Source organism: Paroedura picta, chromosome 10 (genome assembly GCF_049243985.1).
Source record: "Paroedura picta isolate Pp20150507F chromosome 10, Ppicta_v3.0, whole genome shotgun sequence".
Lineage (NCBI taxonomy): Eukaryota > Metazoa > Chordata > Lepidosauria > Squamata > Gekkonidae > Paroedura > Paroedura picta.
The window spans coordinates 74,161,231-74,185,087 of NC_135378.1; the positions used below are offsets into that span (position 1 = coordinate 74,161,231).

General features: G+C 42.5%; 1 protein-coding gene and 1 long non-coding RNA gene across 9 annotated transcripts in view; one reads left to right on the top strand and one right to left on the bottom strand.

Annotated features, from left to right (window-relative positions):
• Positions 1-2,648: 2,648 nt before the first annotated feature.
• GRID2 (glutamate ionotropic receptor delta type subunit 2) overlaps positions 2,649-23,857 on the bottom strand; it is an 857,916-nt gene continuing 836,707 nt past the window's right edge. For 7 of the 8 annotated variants that reach the window (XM_077300873.1, XM_077300872.1, XM_077300877.1 and 4 more), the window contains 2 exons: positions 14,121-14,361; positions 2,649-5,297 (listed from right to left, as the gene is read on the bottom strand). In XM_077300873.1, the coding sequence (XP_077156988.1) occupies positions 4,875-5,297; positions 14,121-14,361 (664 nt within the window). In that variant the 3' untranslated portion in view covers positions 2,649-4,874. Of the gene's footprint in view, positions 5,298-11,429; positions 11,610-14,120; positions 14,362-23,857 lie in introns of all 8 variants that reach the window. The other variant, XR_013224929.1, reaches the window with a different exon arrangement.
• Positions 15,100-21,937, top strand: LOC143819342 (uncharacterized). The gene is made up of 3 exons (XR_013224930.1): positions 15,100-15,392; positions 17,302-17,383; positions 21,501-21,937. It is a non-coding gene; the product is annotated as an uncharacterized LOC143819342 (long non-coding RNA).

Sequence of the window (23,857 nt, forward strand, 5' to 3'; positions counted from 1 at the left end):
TGTTTAAAGTTGGAGGGATGCTTTCTGCTTACATTCAGAAAGGATTGTGCATCTGTGTGTAAAAGCTCCCAGAGTGAAAACATTCTCACTGCAAGTTTTGCTAATATTGCCTCTCAGAATCCTGCTGTTCCATTTGCCTAAGTACTATTCCGGACTGGCCTTGCTGAACTTCAGAGGTCTGCTGGGACCAGTCTAGCCTGGGGTGGTTGAGTCAGGACAGGAGTTCAGAAGTGGAATCAGCTGCCTAAGGAGGTGGTGAACTCCCCCTTCACTGGCAGTCTTCAGGCAGTGGCTGGACAGATACCATGGATGAGTTAGGCTGATCCTGCCCTGGGCAGCAGCAGCAAAATACTTTGTTTTTATATCTCGCTTTTCACTACTCAAAGGCGTCTCAAAGCAACTTAAAAACATCTGTCCCTTCCTCTTCCCACAACAGACACCCTGTGAGGTAGATGGAGCCGGGAGAGCTCTGTGACTGGCCCATGGTTACCCAGCTGGCTGTATGTGGAGGAGTGGAGAATCAAATGTGATTCGCCAGATTAGAAGCCACTGCTCTTAACCACTACATGAAGCTGGCTTTCCAAGCAGGGGGTTGGACTAATAGCCTGTGTGCCCCCTTCTGACTCTATGATTCTGTATACTAGTACAGGGGTAGACAACCTGTGGTCCTCCAGATATTCATGGACTGCAATTCCCATGAGCCCCTGCCAGCATTTTCTGGCAGGGGCTGATGGGAATTGTAGTCCATGAACATCTGGAGGACCACAGGTTGACTACCCCTGTACTAGTGTACCAATTTAGAATGACTATTTATTGGTTACCCCATTATTTCAACTTGTCAAATGTGTTTCTGTAGGAACCACATCCTGCTGGTAGCTCAGGGCATAGATGTTTTGAAAATATATCATCAGTATTAATGAAAGCGAGGGACCGATTTTAAGCAAGGGCAACACTCAGAGAGCAAGAATGAGTTGCCTGGCTTTTTGCTTAATCGTATTAACTTCTCTGGATTCATGCTCTGCATGCAGCCATTGCCCATGGAGAAGTTCCTCCTACATTTTTTAAAATGGGAATTCTTGCACATTACTTCTTCAAAGACAGAAATGTATCAACAGAACTCATCTCTGCAGAGGGCTTTGTGTTAAAGGGTTCCATGTGTTAAAGATTCCTGATGAAGGAACGCAACATGCACTAATAAAGTGCATGGAAATGTGTCCCATCGTGTTCAAGAGTCTTTAAGCCAGGGGTAGTCAAACTGCGGCCCTCCAGATGTCCATGGACTACAATTCCCATGAGCCCCTGCCAGCATTCGCAGGCAGGGGCTCATGGGAATTGTAGTCCATTGACATCTGGAGGGCCGCAGTTTGACTACCCCTGGTCTAGGCCAGGGGGCTCACGGGAATTGTAGTCCATGGTCATCTGGAGGGCTGCAGTTTGACTATCCCTGCTTTAAGCAGTACTAGTAAAGGCAGAAGTTTGGATCCTAAGACACCATGCCTCTTGCACTTCTTTCTGGCTGCTGCGGAGGCCTTCTTCCACTGCGGCATCTGCTTCCTCTGCTGCTGACAAGATCAATGTTTTGCAAGGAGCCCTTACATGGGAAGAAGCAAAAGCTCCAACTGCCATGGCAGAAAAACAGTGTCATAGGATCCAAGGCTAAGTTTCCTTCATCTTTGGTCTTAAGGTCCTAAGGTGTTCAGGAGAAAGAGAAATGCTATTATTTTGGTGTCAAATTGCAGCCAACGTATGGCAGGGGTAGTCAAACTGCGGCCCTCCAGATGTCCATGGACTACAATTCCCAGGAGCATTCGCTGGCAGGGGGCTCCTGGGAATTATAGTCCATGGACATCTGGAGGGCCGCAGTTTGACTACCCCTGACGTATGGTGTCTCCGCAGGGTTTTCAAGGCAAGAGATGTTCAGAGGTAGCTCTGCTATTGCCTACCCCTGCATTGTGACTGTGGACTTCCTTGGTGGTCTCCCATCCAAGTACTAACCAGGACTGTCCATGCTTAACTTCTGAGATCTGACCAGATAAGGTTAGCCTGGGCCATCCAGGTTAGGACTAGGTAAATATAATTATCCAAAAGAAAAACATTACTAGTGTGTCAGAGGGGGATTTGCAGGTGACAACCAGCATATGGAAGGGGTGCACCTAACTCTTTCCCCCAGTAGACAATTTTCTGATTTAAGCTGCTCCTCCTTCAGTCTTTAAAATCTTTTCCTCCAGCTAACCACTAAAACCACAAGTGACCCCGAATGGATAAAGATGTCCCCAGGTAAGGGAATTTTCAGGGGAGAAATGAGAGGAACAGGAGGAATTGTATTTCTGTCTCTCCCCGTCTTACTATTTTGGAGCAAAAGTCCAGAAGCTCTGAAGTGAGCGGTGACTCATGAAAGCTCATCCCTTGCCCCAGATTTTTAAGGTATCTTTGGACCCTTGCTGTTTCCTACTGCTAGAGGCACACTAACAAGGCTACCAGTTTTGATCTACTCTTTTGGGAAATGTATGGGTGAGGTCATAAATATGGCAAGATAAGATCAAGTTTTGCTTTCAGTTGGATCCTGGTGAATGTACCTTAGAATCCCGCAGAGCTACCCTTTGCAGCCTGTGTGCGTTTATGATAGTCTAAATAGGCAGGGAGGCAAGTTTAGAAAACAATTTTATTAGACAAATTATTTAGACAAATTATACACAGAAAGCTCTGCCACTTGTAACTGAGGCCTCCAAAATGTGTTTTGTATATCGGTATAATAGGCAACACATTGAAATAATTGGTTTATCACTAAAGTCACCGCAACATCTGGTATGTCCCTATAGCTTGCTGTAAAGAAATTTCCTTTTGTCCTTTTTTCTTATTTTTTTTAATAATCAGTTGTGTAGGAGCTCATGAATGTTACAAGGGGGAAACAAGTTGTGCATGCTTTTAAACACTTGTACCTTGGAAACAAAATGGCCTTGTTGCATGATAAGAAAATTGTTCTGCCTTACACAGTAGACAATATTATGAAGATTTCGTACAAAAAACAGTGACAGTACAAGATGCTCTTCCAGAACAGAATTAAGCATCAAAACAGAAGAGCTCGGAAGAATATACCTTTGAAAGTTTTCTTCTAAAGCAGATCACCTAATGGGTTCCTACACTCAAGTCCTAGCCACAGAATCAAGTTAGGTTAAAATAAGTATTTGAAAAAAAAAATAAAAATAAAAACACAAGATAAGTCGGCTTGCTTTCTACTTAATTGCATTTTAGTTTTTAAGGATTACAACTGAAAGCTCATTTTATGTTCTAAACAGGTAAGATTGTTAGCTTCAAAAATTGCCGGAGTGCCAAAGGAGGCACTATTTTCTTGGTCATCAGAAGACTTTATCATTCTATACAATTGGCACTCACGTCAAAAATACATCTATAATTGAATATGTAATAAAGATTTAAACAATAGCCCATTCTTTTTTCATTTTTTTCCTCTTTTCTCTTCTTGGAGTAAGATAGGACTGCAATTAAGGCCACACCGATCTTTTGCAATAGCTCCCCTTCCCCAACTCACTCCAGGCTTGCGATAATTGATAGTATTGATTTGGAAAACAGAGATTTATTAACTTTCCATGATCTGTTTTTCAAGGCCTTGAAGGCTAAAATCAACTGTCCCTGGATGTGGTTTCTACCTAAACGGGTTACCCATTTCGCCAAAGCAGTTCAAAAACAAAATGATCAACGTTAACCCTTATACGCTGCTGAAAAGCCAATGCGAAAAATTAAACCAATGAGTTACATCTAGGTACAAACATTACATTGCCCTGGATGTTCTAATAAAAAAGTATAAAATATGCTCTATCAAACAATGCAAATCAGAATAACATTAAAGCACCCTGCCTTTTCTTTGAGAAAAGACCCCCCTGCCCCTTAACATCTTTCCAGTATACAACACGTTTTTACTAAAGCTTTATTAGACAAATTGCAGTAGCATCAGCTGCCATTTTATAGATATATACATGTGTATATATATACATATACCAAGGTATGTATATGTATATATACATATGTATGAGATACTAATTTATCTAACAGAACAGAGGCTTCTGCCATATGATACAGTTTAATGTACATAAGAAAAAAAAACCCTTTTAAACACTGTACAATCACATAAAGGTCATATGCACTGTTGCAGTGCAGAAGTAGATCTAACTGTAGTCTTTACTGGCATAGCAATGGCTTCTTGAAATCCTACAAAAATTGCATTCTCATATTAGGTGGCCTGAATGGTCTCTCCCTTCTCTTTCTCCTTTCTTTCCTTTTGTTTTCTGGAAAGAAAAAACCTGCAAGGGTTTGCCTTTGGTCCACAGTTAAAAGGACACACAACAGTGGTGAAGCGTTGAATGAATGCAGCAGAACAAAGAGAAAAGACTGAAGTTATTGCAATTAATCATACTTAAAAGGAGAAATAACCCTCTGTCTTTGATGCAGACTCAATGTCCCTTTCCTATACTTCAAGTATATGAAATGTGTATTAATAGAATATTTAAATTGTGGCTCAGGTTGCATTCTCTATATCACTTGTTTCAGAGCAATTCCCTCGACCATAATGAGTTGGTTTCAACGTTAGGGCCATAGTATATTCTAGAGAACTCTTACTCTGGAGTCACAGCAGTTCAGACAGTGAAATTCCTCACGAGGAGCTGGACTGACAATCACGGCCTCAAGTAGTATCAGAGAGAAAGTGAGAAAGAGGAGGGGGAGAGGAAGGATAGTGAGTTGTTACTAATACTCCTGATTTCTTTTTAAAAAGTTACATCCATGTTAGTCCCACAATATCACAGCTGCTCCTTGCAAAGGGAGTCCTAAAAAGAAACAGTGACAAAACGCTGTTTGAAACTTTATATGGAGGTGCCTCGGTCTGGGTCATTACCGATGTTGAGCCCTAAGGTCGGAGTTGGTTGATACGGGATCGAGGACATTGTTTTGATAGGACTTCTGAAAAAGCCCCCGTTTGGGGCCCTGTGCCTAAAAGGGCCAGTTCGGTGCTCAGGAACACTGCCAAAAGAGAATCCAGAAGCAGCTTTAGCTGAAAGTGTACGACTAAGAGTCTGGATCTGTTCTGGTATGAAGGTTGTAGTGGTGATATGAGTGTTCCTGAAGTCACTGATTTGCTCCAGTGCTTGGCGTGTTGGTAAAGTGTCAATGTCCAGGGGAGTCAAGTCAATGGACGAGGTGGAGAACTGTTTATGGGGGCTCTCATCATCTGTGCAGAGGCTGTTCACGCGTCTATGGAGATGTTCCAGGTCAATTTCCTTGTCATCCTAGATGAAGAAGAAAAAACAAAGGGGGAAGAAAAAAAGGCAGCTTATTCATTGTTGTGAGGAGGGAAAACTCAACTGGAATTATCTGGACTTATTCAGATAAGGAACACAAGGCTTGCTAGATGTCACTAGGCTCAGAGTGGCCCCAACCATCTGCAAAGCCTGAAGAAAAACAGACAAATTAATGGGTTAATTTACAACCACTGAGGCAGGATGTAAATATCTGTGATCACTTCCCTGCAGGCTAGAACGGAGTGTTTTAGAAGGAATGCAGGTACCCTTTCCCCTTCTAAGGCATTCATCTCAGAATGCAGCATCTTAAGCACTGGGCTGTAGATGTTACAGAGAGATGCTTAGAGGGAATGTGAAAATTAGGAGTTAGGATGCTCGTGATTCAGAGCAATGACACATGGATAATAATGCTTAATAGCATGCTAAATGAAGATGAAGCATAGTGTAGACCTGGGTGGTGATGGAAGGAAGGTTGTGAAGGCTCCTTTCCCCCCCCCCCCCCTCTATAGATCACACTGCAATTCAAAATGTGGTGTGTTTTGCTGTCTGTTGGGGAAGAGCCGGTAAGTTAACAACGGAAAGATAACAGTGAGGGCATCTCTGCCGCCTCTTAGCTTGGTCGTTCTGAGAAGGCTATTGATCAGGGGTAGTCGAACTGCGGCCGTCCAGATGTCCATGGACTACAATTCCCATGAGCACCTTCCAGCGAATGCTGGCAGGGGCTCATGGGAATTGTAGTCCATGGACATCTGGACGGCCGCAGTTTGACTACCCCTGCTATTGATAGTAATTGGACGTGTATGTTTTGCACTGTAATGTTCCTACTGTGGCTGGACAAAGCAGCAACCCCTTCTAGTCATAATGAGACTCCCATTCATTTATCATTTGTGGTGGTTAAAAAGGTAAAGGTATCCCCTGTGCTAGCACCGAGTCATGCCTGACCCTTGGGGTGACGCCCTCTAGCGTTTTCTTGGCAGACTCAATACAGGGTGGTTTGCCATCCCCTTCCCCAGTCATTACCGTTTTATCCCCCAGCAGCAAGCTGGGTACTCATTTTACCGACCTCGGAAGGATGGAAGGCTGAGTCAACCTTGAGTCGGCTGCTGGGATTGAACTCCCAGCCTCATGGTCAGAGCTTCGGACAGTATGTCGGCTGCCTTACTACCCTGCGCTGCAAGAGGCTCATTTGTGGTGGTTAGTGTTCTACAAAAAGCAACATCTGGCTTCCTAAGTGGACAATTTGGATAAGTTATATATTAGTACTGGATTACTATTTTAACTCTCTTTGGGTGATTGAACCCTGGTGCAACACCTAAGATCAGTGTAATTACAACAATCTTTGCATGCAGATCCAGAAATGGGCTATATGTTATTCTGGGGTTCCACTTCCTTTAAGGGAAAAGGTTAATAACTTGGGAGTGCATGCTCTGGAACATCTAGATTAGTTTACTGCAATGTGTGCTGTGTGAGGCTGCCCTTGATGACTATTTAGAAGCTCCAGTTGATACACAAAGTGGCAGCCAAAGTGTTGACTGGAGTGGGTTGTATCATTCTAGTTGTACTCCAACTACACTGGCTTCCAATTTACTTTGGGGCTCAATTCTAGGTGCAGGTATCTTTAAAGTCCTGTCCAGCCTGGAACTTACATACCTTAAAGACTGTCCCCTCCCATATAAACCTACTCATACACTCAGGTCATCTTCAGAGGCCCTGATTCAGTTGTTCCTGCCATCTGAAGCAAAATGTGTGACAACTTGAGAAAGGGCCTTCTCAGTTGTGGTACCAAAACTCTGGAAATCTCTCCCCAATGAGATTGGTTTGTCTCCCTCTATTGGTGCAGGTGCAGATTTTTTTGTGTTGTTTTGTCTAGCAGACTGCCAATAATGGTGACTCATCCTTCTTCTAGTTTTTCATTGGGTACCTCCTGGAGCTGATTTTCTCAAAGAAAATTATAGAATAACCATAATACTGACATAGATATCAGATATCTTTTGCAAGCCAAATGGCAACTGTATATGGGCCTGGACTGACTGTGGCTTAATCCAAGTATAACAATAGGATCATCATAGAGGTGTGGGGGGAGGGGGGTGTTGCCAGGTCTCCCTGGCCACTGGTAGGGAATAGGGGAGGGGAGGTTGGGAAACTTCTGGAGATTTGGGGGTGGAGTCTGGGGAGGATAGGGACCTCAGTGGGGTACAATGCCAGAGAGTCTACCCTCCAAGGCTTCCATTTCCTCCAGGGGAACTGATCCAGGGGAACTGATGTCTGTAGTCTGAAGATGAGCTTTGTGGTGCATTCTGGAGGGTCCCCAGGTCCCATTTGGAGGCTAGCATCCCTAAGTGGGGAGAGGAGGGCAGAAATTATCATTCAAAACTAAAAAAAAATGGTACCTCAAAATTACTTAAACTATCATTGGGGAATCTCATGTTGACCTGCTCCGTCCCCTTAGATGCCTTTCACATGACCAGGTATTTTGTGTAATCATAGAATCATAGAATAATAGAGTTGGAAGGGACCTCATGGGCCATCTAGTCCAACCCTCTGCACTATGCATCCTTTTAATGTCTGATATATGGTCCACAAGTTTCCCCTCATGGGCATGTTTATAGATCAGGGCTGGGCACATCACAGAAGACAAGATAGGCAAAGAATAGAGGACACGTGAAGACAAGTAAAGCAAATGGGGACGAAACCTGCACAAAAGTCTCAGATATGGAAGATGTTGAGCCCTGCTGATAGAACAGGAGTGGACACACAATAGAGATTGAATTTTGGATGGAGGCCGTACAGAGGGTGGGGGGACTTCCTGGCAGGAAAACTGGGCCAAGGCCTGCATCCCTGGTGATGGGATGATGTCACTTCCAGTGTACAGTGCAAGTGATGTCATCACGTTAGTGGCAATGCAGGGATACTCAGGTATTTTGGCCAAACCTGTATGGAAGAAGTCCAGAGCTTACTTCAGAGCTATTGCCCAAACACCAAAGTGTCCCTGCCTCACAGGAAACAGATCAGGAGTGACATTTCTATGTTGTTGCTGACACAGGCCTGAGTCTTGTTTCCCTGCCTGTAAATCTTCCAATGGCCAGGGGTTCTCCTGCTCCCAGCAAAGGCCTGGCAGCCCTGAGGCCTTATGTATCCCAAATATTTACTTGAATATTGAACTATCCAAATCTTTGGCTGCTGATCTCTTAACAAGATATTAATTCAGATTTAGGGATCTGTCTGGCATGGGCATCTGAAAGTTCTGTCAGGATTAGGGGGCTTTAAGAGGGAAATTTAAGATACAGGCCATTTCAAATAGGTTTTTGCCCTGGGTTTGATGTGGATGGGAAATGCTTCCTCACAGCTTTGTGGTGCATTCATACCCGTCCCAGAGTTTCTCCAGCTTCCCCCTGATCGTTCCCAAATCTGGACTGCTCCAAAGTTTTGAGAAGGATTGTGGAAATTTACTTTAAAAATACTGGAAATTCAAAGAGACTGGTTCATATATTGTTATAGTGTTATATCAAGAGTCAACCGCAAAACATTTTTAAAATGGAAAAAGCCATGATAGCATGGGATGGAGGAAACGGCCGCTGCTGGGGGTCTGAGCAGGGTAACTGTGGAGGAAACGACTATGTGGAAAGCCCTACTGCTGTATTGGCTGCCACAGCCACAGCAGGGAAACCATGCATGCCGGAGTCTGTGTGGAAAAGACCTTGTAGTATTTATGAGAAATGCTGCATGGACATACATGTATGCTGCCTTTCTTATGTGTGACTTTGCCACACTTAAATTTTTAAAAATAAGCAGTGTTTTATAGTTAAATGGCAGAAGATTTTTTTTAAATAGCACTTAGGAAAGTAATGTGACATGCAGAATTACAGTATTATTTGGTACCAATAGGTGTTCAATTGCATTTCTTGTGGGGAAAATTTGTTCTACTGTCTGCTGTCATGCCTTTGTGGCTGATCTTCCACCTTTAATTCAGACCATTACCTTCATACTGCCTTGGCTGAGATAATTTATGTATATATTTAAAGGATTTGTATCTCACACTCTCCAGAATCTGTTCAGCTTGGGCATTTACTGAATTAACTTTAATGTATTATGGGTTTGCTCAATGTCCTCTGCTTTTATTTTTTTTTATTTTTTAAACTTTCCCCCAAATTTCAATTTAAAAAGCTATGACCATTGTGCGTATATACTTCAGTTGCATCCACTTATTCAAAATCAGCACAAGCCACATACAGACAGCTTGCAATATGGTATTTGTGAGCTTATATATGCATGTGTGTGTGTGTGTGTGTGTGTGGGAGGGGGTTCCACATGGGTTGTGTTTAGCTGGCAACCAACCACACTGCAATAGCAACAAGGCCAAAGCTGGAGTTTGAAAGCTTGCAACATTTTAAACATTTTAATCCACCCCGAGCCTTTTGGAGAAAGGATGGAATAAAAACCGAAACATAAAAATTAATAAGAGATAAACCACCATTTTTCCTTCATCTGATACAGATTTAGATACTCTGACAACAGTTTGCCTCAAGAACTGTATTTGTCTGAAAATATGCACTGAAGACCCACCTCATCATTATAGAAATGAACATTCTCAAAACCTCTGTACTAGTCTTGGTGAAATCCATTCATTCTTCTTGGCCACCACTGATGTCTCATCATGTATCATTCTGTGACAGCAGAGATGTCACAGGACTCAGGAGCAATATTGATAGAACTCACAACAGTTCAATAATTGACTCAAGGTCTGACAAATGTGAGAGGTTTGCATTAAAGGAGTTGTCCTGCTGAGATGTAAAGCCATCATGAACTACGATGTAACAAGCAGCAAGAGTCAGAAGTCAGAATAATCTAGTTAACGGGATCTCATTAAAGGATTAGAAAGTCTGAAATTAGATTATGATCTATTGGGATGGATTCCAAGGGAAACCTCCATTGAAAGAAGAGATCTGTGTCAGCAAAATGGGAATTTATTATCTTTCCCTTCCTGTTGTAGCCTAAAATATCCTCCTGAATGTTGCTCTGGAGGGCAGGAAATTCTGAGGAATAGCATGAGTACTAGGCCCATTCCGCACACACCGGATAATGCACTTTCAGTATGCTTTCGCAGCTGGATTTTCCTGTGCAGAACAGGATAATCCACTTCGAAAGTGCATTGACAGCCCATTATCTAGCATGTGCAGAATGGGCCCTAGTCTAATGTTTGCAGCAGGCAGAAGGAATCAGGAAAAATTCCCCAATCTCCCATCAGCAGGAATTTTCTGCTAGATCCAAGCCAGTATGCTTCCAGTTTTAAAACTAATTAAATATAAAATGTGTGGCATTAACAGGCATTAATTTTCATTCTGGAAGACCTCACCTATAAATATGGCGAGTAAAAGTTAAAAACTGGAAAAGAGCCTTTGTAAAATGTTGGGAAGTCAACCAAATTCTTCATCTGATTTACAGTATGAGGAAAGGCAAAAACTCTGTTTAAGCATCCTCTTTAACATGGGCAGATAACTTGGAAAGGAAAAGGAGATCCTGGCCTAATATCAGAAGTGAGGATTAGTTTGCAGATGGGGCTCTTGGTCCTGATTCTGGTATTATATCCATGGAGGGACTCATTTCACTTAACCTGTAGCAAGAAGCTCCAGAAGTCAACTGGAGCCTGCAGAATTGCAGCAGCTGTGATCACAGACTTTTTATTCGTATACTCGATAACAAACCCACATCACTTTGATGTGTGCGGATCTTTGTTCTAGCATCTGGGTTCACTTTTTAGGGTAGTTATTTTAATGACTAAAAAGTGACATGGGATTTGGTTAAACCCCCTGGTCCTTGGCTAAGGGTTTGGAACCCACAGGGGTATTACAGGTTCGTTAACACATTAACCTATTTTTCAAGCTTCTTCTGCTTAGCTCTTATATATTCTGTGTAGCTCCCTCTCTTCTTTCACTCAATTCCTTTAAAATTGGGAATTCTGCAATGTCGCTGTTGAGTTTGCTGCATCCCAGAATGATACATTATCTCAGCTGATGTCAGAATGAAAAAAAAGAGGAAAAGCTTAGGAGGGATATTCTCCCAAATGCCACCCCATGACCCACACTTTCACCCCTGAAGACATCAAAATGAGACATCACTCACAGGATGGCTTGTGCATAGCTCCATAAAATGATTGTTCCTCTTCTTTCACGGGTGCCTTGATCAACAGTGAAATATTCAACAATGTGGACATTTAAATTATCACCAGGCTTCAGAGTTTACATCCCATTGAGATTAATGGGGACAGGTCACACTTCTCTCAGAGCTACTGTTTAAGGCTGTCTGCAGACACAAGCAGACATGACTGCATGGGTTACTTTGGTTCACAACGGGAAAGTTATCTTCACAACCATAAGGCAATTTTTCAGTATGTATAATATATAAAAAAAAGAGTGAGAAGAAGCTTGCATTCTGAAGCACAGGGCAGATCCTGGGTAAGATGGACTAATATCACCTCCAATTTGGGGCACCAGAAGAGCCAATGGATTTAATGGATAGTCAAAATGAACGTTGAGAAGATTCATTCATAGCATAACCTTTGCAGCACTGAATAAACCCTGTGCATTGGATGAAGAGGGTATTCAGCACATCTTTTCATGCAAAGCTCCATTTATAAATGAAACTTTACAGCAGGGGTAGTCAAACTGCGGCCCTCCACCTGTCCATGGACTACAATTCCCAGGAGCCCCTGCCAACGAATGCTGGCAGGGGCTCCTGGGAATTGTAGTCCATGGACATCTGGACGGCCGCAGTGACTACCCCTGCTTTACAGGGTAACCTGAATTCATAGACTCAGTTGCAAGCCTGCAAATCATGTGTTAGATAACCAAGAGAACACTTTACAGGGTCTGTTCCCCCCACATTTGAACTGTTCAGGATCTGAAGTGCCTAGAGAGCCTTTTTGCCCCCAGGAAGTAAGTCACAAGGATGAATTTTGTACAAAGTTTCTTCCAAACAGCAGTCTGATAAATTGGAAACTTAGACTGATGGGGACTGCCACACTGTCCTTTTGTCAGCAGTCTGACTTACAAGGCCTGTTTACTATGCTGAATGTCTGCCTAAAATGAGCAATTCAAAAATTCAGATCAGCACATCAAAACAGGGCCCATTCCGCACACATAGGATAATGCACTTTCAATGTGCTTTGGCAGCTAGATTTTTCTGTGCAGAACAGGAAAATCTACTTCTAAAGTGCATTGAAAGTGCATTATCTATTGTGTGCAGAATAGGCCCAGGCAAGAAAACATGCTTTAAAAGAAACACTTCCTGTGCTTTGTAAAAGCAAGTGCAAGTTCACATTGAATTCGTAGATGACGATGAATTTTACAAATGCATCCCATTCTCTGAGAGAAATGGGTAAATGGGAGTTTGGAAAGCCTACTAGGGACATTTCACACATTATTTATGGGCAAATCCAGATCTGGCACCATACAAGAATGAGGGAGAGGGATGCAGTGAATTGCAGCTCACCGATATGTGTACCTGAAACACATTCCACTGCATTCACCTTTTAAGTATCTATCCGAAACACCCCAAATTGCAATGTGTGAAGTGGCCCTTAATAGCACTAAGGAAATTAAAGCAGACAGTAGATGCCTCTTGTAGTGAAGATGGTCTACAAAGGTGTTTGTTAACTGGAGAGCCAGTAAATCAGATTCCAAGGTCTGGAGTCAAGTAATCTAGATCCATACAATCATCCAATTCATTATGTATAACAAAGCAGTTCAGGTCTTCTCAAACAATTTATTGTATTTCGGAAATGAGGGAAGTTGTTAGAAAATTTGTGATATGCATCAAGGTCTCCTGGTCAACAAACAATCCCTCTATTTAGGCCCATGCCTACAAGCAAAACATTTCTTCGTTTCCCTGTGTTGAAAGACACTGGGGAGTGGGGTGGGGGATCAATTTTCACCTTGGTTTGCAAGTTTTGCAAATACGGAAAATTCTCATTGACTTGTCATTGTTTAAGCTAAATCACTAGTTAAATAGCCGAGACAGATGTAAAAGTTTAAGAATACAACGCAGAGTTAGCAAGCTGAAATCACACTGATTGTAATGGGATGTGTGTCCATTTAAGTTTTTGATATTGCACCCTAAATATTAAAAAAAAGCTCACGCAACACAAGGATGAATTCACACACGAGGGAGAATGTTGAAACTAGGGCTATTTTCTCAGTTAAAGCAGTTTAGTTAACTGATTTTCTACCGTTTAACCAATTAATTTGTTTATCAATCTATGTGTGTATACATGGCTTTTTGAGATATCAGACAAGTGTACGACAGTTTATACTTTAATACGTAAATTAATTCTCGATCGTTGTCGAAAGACCATGTGCAACTGTTCTCCCCCAGTGGGGCCCCCCACACTTCTTATTACTCTACTGTACCAGGATGAAAATGACTCTAAAGTATGCAAATACGCCCTTATTAAAATTTGGCCCAACTGAGTAATCAACTAAAGCTTTATTGGTTCATTTGCCAATTAAACTGATTAAAAGTCTCAGTTAACAGACAGCTGTAGATCACCAATCTTACCAATACCAAGAAAATATTAATTGCTAATTACGGTTAATGCTCAGGAGTAGCCGTTATCCAATTGTATTTAAATCCTACTGACATCAGTGGTGTAAACAAGGTAACTCTGCATTGGATTCTGGTGTGATATCGACTTCGTGAGACAAGTACTTTCAGTTTTTTTCACATCTGGGTGTTTAGAGAGCTATGTCTATCATTTCGAAATGCACATTTTCCTTCTCACCTCTAGTGCTATGATGAAATGGAAGGGTCTCATACCTCTTTTGAAGGAACCCGAGAGCCTTTTCTTTTATTCCACCATGTTTCCAACATTGCAATTAAACAGGAGAGAACTATTCCAGCAGCCAGTATGCAAAATACACCTGCAAAGCTCTTAATGTCCAAAGCTCCTCCTTTGTATTTGGGGTCCACAGAAGAGTATAGGTCACACTGGCCATTCTTGGGCCACCACTTATGTTTCAGTAGATCCATGTGTCCATTCTGCTGAAGTTCTAGAATCCTTGGGGAGAAACCACAAAATCATACCAAAGTCTGTTAGTGACAAAGATGGACATACATCCGAAAACCCATGCTATCAGGAAAAACCTCCCAAATTTATCAACATACCAAGGGAGGTGGTTCTAGTATCCAATTACAAGGCTACATCAATAACAACTAAAACATTGTTAATGTTTTAAATCCATTATTTTCAATGGGAGCCATAGGGATTTTTTGAGTGTGTGTGTTTTTTTTTTTGGCACATTTGAAGGGGGCCACAGACTGGGAAATATGAGACAGGGAGTCCAGAGTGTTTGGGGGGAGGCTGGTAACTGAACTGGTGAAATACCTTTGTGCCATGTATGATGTAATTAATTGCTAAAAAGTTCAACCTTTGTTAAAGGAAAGAAAAAGAAATCATGTATTTTGGCCCGTTGTGTGTACTTGAATTAATGCATTCAAGAAAAAACAACAACAACAACACACATGCTTCTGTTGGTCAAAAGTTCTAGAAACATTGAGTACAGTTAGTTTACTCTTAGCATAGGTCTTTGTTAGCCTAGTTCATTGTGCATGTGGCCAGCCTCCTGCAGGGGCCATGACCAAAAAAAGAGGGGGGAAAAGGCTTGAGAAGCCTGTTTTAAATGACCAGGCTCCAGCCTAGCACCATTGCTTGAACTCCACCAGTTTATATTGCCATTAGTTACATTTAAGCTCATCAGATTTACTTCTACGTAATGGCTGCAGCTACGCACCCTTTGAAAGCAATGGAGCATAAACATGCCTTACTATGCGCCCAAGGCTTTTAAGACCGGGAGGTGGTATGTTAAATGCAGCATGTCTACTCAGCCCTTGCTGCTGACACAGCAGAAAAAGAGAGGAAGGCTTGTGAGGTCAGCAGAGGCATAGCCACCTTAAGCTTTGTTTCGGGCATGGTGATGCCCACTGAATTGCCCCTGTACTGCTGAATGTTTGCACATTGCTTCACTCGATGCAGCTGATGGCCATCATGGCTGGCTGTGGCAGGGACCATGGGATGTTCTGGGAAGAAAGGTAAGTGGCTTTCCCTGAGCTACTTCACACAGTTCTGGCTCCAACAAAGAAACAGCCCTGTTGAGCAGGGGTAGTCAACCTGTGGTCCTCCAGATGTCCATGGACTACAATTCCCACGAGCCCCTCCCAGCAAACGCTGGGAGGGGCTCATGGGAATTGTAGCCCATGGACATCTGGAGGACCACAGGTTGACTACCCCTGCTGTTGAGTATCTGAGCTCTAATTAAGACACTGCATGGGCCAGCCAGAACCCTTTAAGCCCTGTTGCTTAAGACGTTCCCGTCAAAACAAGCAGGACTTGAGCAAACTTTAGCTGGTAATGTCTGTAGTCCTGCCTCTGTTGCTAGGGATTTCACTCAAAATATTCTAAGAGTAACGGTTGTCTTGCATGTTATTCTTTAAGATTTCATGGGTGCGCCAGCCAGAGAAAAGTCACACACCTTGCAACATGTTCAATGGCGACAGTAAAGGATCTGTGTATGTTGTGTGTGTTTCTCCTCTCGAAACAGTTCTCTCTTTTTCGTAGCATTTCAGTTGCGTAACGATTCTTTGATTCTCATTAGTAAATTGATGTCCCATTTTTGCCAGTATCGTTCTTAATAACATCTTTCTCAACAGAGGACATTTGCGTGTGACGATGCGCAAACATCAAGCTTCCTAAATGCAAGCCCACTAATGGATTTTAATGGATAGGAAAGAGCTCTTCCCCGATATCAAAAATAGGCGGTACTCAGAAATACGGATTTTTATAGCTAAGCAGAGGAGTTGCAGCCATGGAAAGGGGTGATTAAATCCTTCATTTGCAGAAATTATATATCAAGGCCAATGATAGGAGAATCAAGGTGACTTCTGTCTTCTTTTTCTTTTTTTTTTAATGAGGGCCAAAAGTCAGCCTTCCTCTCTTCATAATCAGCGAAATGTCCTAGCAATTTATTTCAGTCGTTTAATGTGAGGAGCTCACACGTGCTAGACTTCTGTGAGCACAGGAGAAATCTACTGCTTAGCTCCACTGCCACACAGTTTGCCATTAATTTTCAAAAGGTTTTGCATGGGAGAATAATGGAGGGCAGTTTGCAGGATAATATTAGTCACCGAAAGCACAGTTTTTAAAAAGGGTCCTTAGGCAATGTCATCCTTAATTTGACGGCAAACTTGTGCTGTGTTACGGATAGACTTCCCACAAGGTGGCAGCCTTTGCACACACAAGTATGTTCATTGGGAAAGTCGACAGGGATCTGACACTCCCCTCCTCCAAGAGACTTGCCTCCATGGACAAGCTTAAAAGGGAAGTTCCTTGTGTGTGTGTGGGGGCTTCTGGAAGTCAGGAACAAGCAGAGCTGCTGTTGGAGGTCTACCAGCATGGTAGGAGGCCAGTCCGTTGTGACCTGTCAACACAAAAGTGTCCACTTGAGCTGGCATGACAGAGTTGGGAGACAGGGAGGGGCTCCCTTAAAAGTCCCCACAAGAGCTGTTGCTTTAAGAAAGGAAAGCTATTCTTTACTGATAAAGAAATCTATGCTGGGATAGGAAAGGTTTAACTAGCTTTCTAAGTAGCAGCACATGTTGAGGGAGAGAGAGAGAGAGAGATCTGCTGCAGACCACCAGCAGGGTTGAGATCTAATAATTAAGTCACCTCCAATCTTTCCCATGTGATTATGCTCGCCAACTTACGGGTCTCTCCAGAGACTACACAGTAAGGCTCCGGGTGATTTTGCATTAAGGGCAGATCTTGTTCCTTAAGAGAGCAGCCAGTGATTTCTGCACTAGTGCCTCAGTAGATATGTGTGGTCAGTGAGGACCCGCTACGTACATCTGATGAACTGAGCTCTAGTCCACAAAAAGCTGATGCTTGAATAAAAATATACTAGTCTTAAAGGTGCCACAAGATTCTTGTTCATTTTTGCTGTAGGTGAACACATCTGCTGTTCATCAGATGCCCTCTACCTTTTTGATCCTCGTATGAGATATATCATCATGGTTATGGCTGCAAGGTCTGGATTGAAAAATACCTGGGGATTTAGGGGGTAGGGTTTGGGGAAGGGAGGGACTTCAGTGGTGTATAAAGCCATAGAGTCTGCCTTCCAAAGCAGCCATTTTTTCCAGGTGAACTGACCCTTTTTGCTTGGAGATCAGTTATCATCCCAGGAGATCTCCAGACACCACCTGGAAGTTGGCAACTTATAATACATTGCCCTGATAACAAAACCAGCACAGTAGGGTATAACTGCTCTGTTTGATTTACCATGTGGCTAAATCAGTACATGCCACGTACAATATCACATTGATGCCTCTCCAGGAATGGTGTGCTAATTAATGCTTTCTGAATATTTCAGCGGGAAGGTGGTATTATTAGGAAGGCGAAGTATAGCAGACAAAGCCATGATGAGTACATACACCAGTTTCTCTTTTTTCCTAGTTATATAGTCCTAAGAGTTAGAATCTAAACAGCACTTTCAGAGAGAGCCAGAAGCTCTTTAACAGATGGCTGGAGGTAGCATGTAATGCTGAATATACCAGGGCACGTTAACGGGGAAACATTTCTTCAGCTGCTGCCTTCTCTTCCTTGAAAACCAATGATGAGAGAAGTCAAGCTCTTGTAAAATGACCTTATGGAAACCATTTTAACTCCACACAGATGATGCTTTCCATGAGAAAAGGGTAAGCTCCTTGCTGCAACAAGCCCAAAAAGGCTTGCTTTAAGATTGTTGTTTTTAACTCTGGGTCTCAAGAGTTGCATTCAGATGATTCATTTCCCCCCCCCCCCCTGAAGTGAAATGAAAGCCATGATGCTAGGAACGAAGTCGAATCAAGGACAGGTTTAACACAGCAATGTAGATGTAAACATACCATTTACAATACGTTTACTACCTTATCCGGATGGTAATTTAAATACACATCTTATACGGATATATCAACAACCTCAGATATGCAGATGATACCACTCTAATGGCAGAAAGTGAAGAGGAACTAAAGAGCCTGTTGATGCGGGTGAAGGAGGAGAGTGCAAAGGTTGGCTTGAAACTCAACATCAAGAAAACAAAGATCATGGCATCCGGCCCTCTCAATTCCTGGCATATAGATGGGGAAGAAATGGAGATAGTGACAGATTTTATTTTCCTGGGCTCTAAGATCACTGCAGATGGGGACTGCAGCAAAGAAATTAAAAGACGCTTGCTCCTGGGGAGGAAAGCTATGGCAAATCTAGACAGCATCCTAAAAAGCAGAGACATCACCCTGCCAACAAAAGTGCGTTTAGTCAAGGCTATGATCTTCCCAGTTGCAATGTATGGCTGCGAAAGTTGGACCATAAGGAAGGCCGAGCGTCAAAGAATTGAGGCTTTTGAACTCTGGTGCTGGAGAAGACTCTTGCGAGTCCCTTGGACTGCAAGGCGAACAAACCGGTCAGTCCTAGAGGAGATCAACCCTGACTGCTCTTTAGAAGGCCAGATCCTGAAGATGAAACTCAAATACTTTGGCCACCTCATGAGAAGGAAGGACTCCCTGGAGAAGAGCCTAATGCTGGGAGCGATCGAGGGCAAAAGAAGAAGGGGACGACAGAGAATGAGATGGCTGGATGGAGTCACTGAAGCAGTAGGTGCAAACTTAAATGGACTCCGGGGAATGGTAGAGGACAGGAAGGCCTGGAGGATCATTGTCCATGGGGTCGCGATGGGTCGGACACGACTTCGCACATAACAACAACAACAACAAATACGGATTAGAAAACATGGAGGTCCTAGGTTCAGCCCCCAGGTTATATAAAAAAAACAAGCAACCCATAGTATTGGTAATGTAAAAGACTTCTACCTTAAATCCTGCAGAGCTACGGCCTGAGTAGAAGATACTGTAGCTACATGTGAATGTCTCCAGCCATTTCTTTGCCTGGTGAAATTATTCTGTCATTAGATGTTGCTGTGGTAGCAGTTTATGGTCACAGTACTTTCTATAGCTAATGGTTGAAATAAGCTTTCCCAACAGCTCCACCTACTGGCAGAATACACCATTACAAAGCACTATAAACATACAGAAGAAATGGACACCTGCCAAGAAAAAAGCAGCCTGCACAATGGATACTCATCCAGTAATTATCTGTAGCAGAGGAGGACAAATCTCATTGGTTTTGTCCAACCAGGATGAATTTTTTTTTAAGCAACCACAGGTAGAAGTCAAAATTTTTGCCCCACTTTGTGTAAGAAAGCTCAGGGCATGTGTAAACAACAACAGGAATCATCTGTTACAAATGACCCAAACCCCACATTATAAACAGACATGGGGAGCAAACCCCGCAAACAGTTTATCATGTAAATTCACCCCAAGCGATTTGCATTTTTATTTATTGAAATTATTTCTATACCATCTCTCAGCCATCAGTGCATTAGGCTGCCTTCACAGAGTTGGAAGGGATCTCCAGGGTCATCTAGTCCAACCTCCTGCAGAATGTAGGAATTTCACAACTTCCTGTCCACCACAGTGACCCCAATTCCATGCCCAGATGATGCCCTTCTGCCCACCCACTTCATAGCAGAGACGATGTAAGCAGTCACAATAAAAATGACACTGTACAAAAGCAACGCCAGCGCATAATATTTAATTTAGCAGCAAAGAGAGATCTTTAATCATGTACAAATATTTTTAAATGCCTAGCAACAGATAAATAACCCAAACTATGGAAAACATAACAGAATTAAAACGCCAAAGGTCAACCAGGAAAGAAAATAATAATCACATGCTTGGGGCGAAAAGCTTTGCAAAGAACGCATCAGACAAATAGCAGTGGGGAAGGCATTCCACTTGCTGCCACTACAGAAAAATCCCCCTTGCCTTAGTGAATGGGGGTGGGGGTGGGGAGGGCTCATTCAGTTAGGTCTTTAAAACAGACTTCAATGTTCAATCAAGTTCATAGGATTGGATCCACCAAGTAAGGTGTTCTGCTCACTGGAATGCTCGTTCCTGGGGAACGTGGCATGTGGTTGCCATGGCTTTGTGGAGGTACCTCCAGGACTGGGACCTGAAGTAGGAGAAGCACATGCTGGACTTCCATACTTGGCTTCCTGCTGTCAGAAGAATGCCAAGAAACAGTTCCACCTGCAGTTTATTCACAAGTTCATACCTGCTTCTCAGTCTATATTACATCACTCCAGTGGAGATTCCTCTCACTCCTCCTCCTCTGAAGAAGAGCTGGTTTTTCAACACTCTATTTCTCACTACCCAAAGAAGTCCCAAAGCGGCTTACAAAACAACTTCTTCTTCATAAGCCAGTGAGTTATGAAAGTGACATCCATGGAGGTGAATATGAGAAACAGTGTTCCTAAGCAGTTAGTATTGAAACATTAATTAATTAAATTTATATGCCACCCTTCCATGCAATTATTGTGAAAATAACTAATTCTGACTTGGATAGATTCAATAACCTTACTCATCTTAATGCCATAGTGTTCTATAAAACTGAATGCTTTTTATTATAAAATATAAGAAGAAGAAGAAGAGTTGGTTCTTATATGCCGCTTTTCCCTACCCGAAGGAGGCTCAAAGCGGCTTACAGTCGCCTTCCCATTCCTCTCCCCACAACAGACACCCTGTGGGGTGGGTGAGGCTGAGAGAGCCCTGATATCACTGCTCGGTCAGAACAGTTTTATCAGTGCCGTGGCGAGCCCAAGGTCACCCAGCTGGGGGCATGTGGGGGAGCGCAGAATCGAACCTGGCATGCCAGATTAGAAGTCCGCGCTCCTAACTACTACACCAAACTGGCTCTCAATTGCTTACCTAACTGGTATAGAGCTTCCTCTGGTTCAGTAAAACTGGCATTGGATACAAGGAACCAAGTTCAAGTCCTACCTCTGCCAAGGGGGTTATTTTGCTGAATCCAAACCATAGGGTTGGATGGAAATTTGCCTTTTTGCTCATGGAAGGAGACTCTTTATGAGTGGAAATCTCAACCTTGTGATTGGAACCAGCCCACAACATAGGAATTACTGTCTCTCAACCTCAGTTACCCATCTGTGATATGATAGGGACAGAGAATTCCATTAAGGACTTTGCAGGTTTTGACAATGCTGTTTAAATATAGACATTAATAGCAGTAATCATAATTCTCCTTGTTAATTCCAGGTGCAGATGGGCACAATCTCTTATCAGTGACTCAGGTATTCTTGCATTCTAATGCATCTGTGATTCAACTGATCTGCCCACCCCGAAAAATGAAAGAGAAAATCAGGAAAATTATGCCAAACAACTTTGCAGCCAAGTCACGTGTTTTCATTTTTGTTATCAAGAATTCAGTGTTTATGGGCCCTCAGATAACTTTGTTTTTCAGTACCTTCAGTGTACAGAAAACAACTATGCTTAAGCAAGTCTCCTTCATGACTTTCACTGGCTGTACATAGTAATATCTGTAGCCTATTTTTTCTCCTAGAAGCTCCACGGTGTATCTTCACAACAATCAGAATGAGAGAAAAAAAATGGTTACCCAGTGCTCTTAGTGGCTGAGCATGGATTTGAGTCCATGTCTTTCTGGTCCAAACCCTGTACTTTGTATATCACTTCATACTGGTTCTTCAGCGTGGCTTACTGAAACTTGAGGCACAATTGTAAACAGAGTTACACCCTTCTAAGTCCATTGAAGACAACGGGCTCTGAAAGGAACGCCTCTCCTTAGGGCTGCACTGTTGGTGTTCAGAACAGTGCAATTCATTTTACACTTTGTGGATGACGTTTTAACACCACCGTTTAAATGACAGATGATAATAACAGTAATCATAACTCTCCTTAATTCCAAATACCGAGCAGCACCAGTGACTCAGGTATCCGTGCTTTGTGATGTCTGTGATTCACCTATCTGCCCACCACCAAAATGATCATCTGGATTCAGACTGGCTTTCCACATGGAATTCTTGCCTATGTAGATGGCCCCATTACTTTAAATTAGATCCTTCCATTTAAAGTAATGCAAAAGAATTAGAAAAAAAATATGTCTTCCGTTCCGATAGATAATGAACCAACTTTACTGGAAGCTCACTCACTGAATTTGTATTGCGAATTATATAGCCATGCCTACTGGTACACTGCTAGGCATGAAACCTGACACCTTCTGCAAAATTTCATGAACTGATAATTGGATTTTACTTTTTAAAAAGCAACGAAACAATTACATGCTATTGAATCAGCTGGGGAAAAAATGCTGGTCTGTTTCCCTAATACCTGTAATTCTTGCAAGCATTTCCCCCGTTGTCGGAAAAAATAATCAGAGAGAATGAGATCACAGGGAGAAGCCCTCCTGATTATCACACCAGTCACAAAAGTTAGCTGTGATGGTTACCTTGACACACTTCCCCACTCTGAGATAAATTTTCCCTCCAAAATGGGATTTGTTCCCTCGCAGACTGTGTAGTCTTGTAGCATGGCTCCTTAGTTATAACAATGAAGCTTACTGTCCCACATTGTCCCTGTTAGATCTTTTTGGCTTTACTCAGCCCTGGAATTCTTTTGGGAAGTTGCAGAGACCTTTTTCTTATAACCCTTTATCAGAAAGGCATTCAGGTATTTTTGACAACACATAAATAAAAGATTTTATTTCACAAAGAGGAATAGGGAAGCTGGAATAAGGAATCAAGTGTGTGTGTGTGTGTGTGTGTTTTTTTTTTTTACAAAGCAGTTATTTTATCATATGTTCTTTGTTATAGGCTTTTGAGATGTTCATAAGCTTTTCTTTCAGATGTTAAAATTCTTTTAAACTGAGAGGTTTCCTTACTGTGTTTATCCACAAAATACATCTGTTTTCTTTTATCTTTTTATCTATCAAGTTGCCCTGAACTTCCATGGCTTTTACTTCTTCTTTCTCCCTTCTTAGAACAAAGTATCCCCTTGCCTACTGAGGAGTCTGAAGCTCTCTCTCTCTCTCTCTCTCTCTCTCTCTCTCTCTCTCTCTCTCACTCACTCACTCACACACACACACACTCACAAACACATCTGAGGAAATACACACTCCTGATTTCCCCTTTTTCAGAATTCTCTTTCCCATTTGGCCTGAATTGAGAGTTAACACATCACTACCCAAATTCCCATTGCAAAAAATCTGCTCTCATTGTCCAGACTCTGTATGGATTAGTTGTCAGTAAAAATCTTGGTTCTCTAAATAGAGTTTCTCCTCAGAGCAGATGGTCAGCTAAGAATCTGTCAGACTGCGCTCTGACCCAGCATCTGAATCAGAACAGACTCATATCAGACTGACTCCCTCTTCAGCACACAGCTAGAATATCAACTTCCCCTTAACTGTTTCTGGCCAATAAGAGCACTTAGAGCAGCCTGATGCTCTGGCTCTCTCTACCTAACTTTCATAGTACTGTCTGTTACACTGCCTGGTGGATATGTGAGAGGGAGCCTTTTCAGTGGCATTCCCATGATAATGGAACAACCTCCTCAGGGAGGTTTGCTTGGTCTCCTCACTATCCTTCTTCAGGACGCAGCTG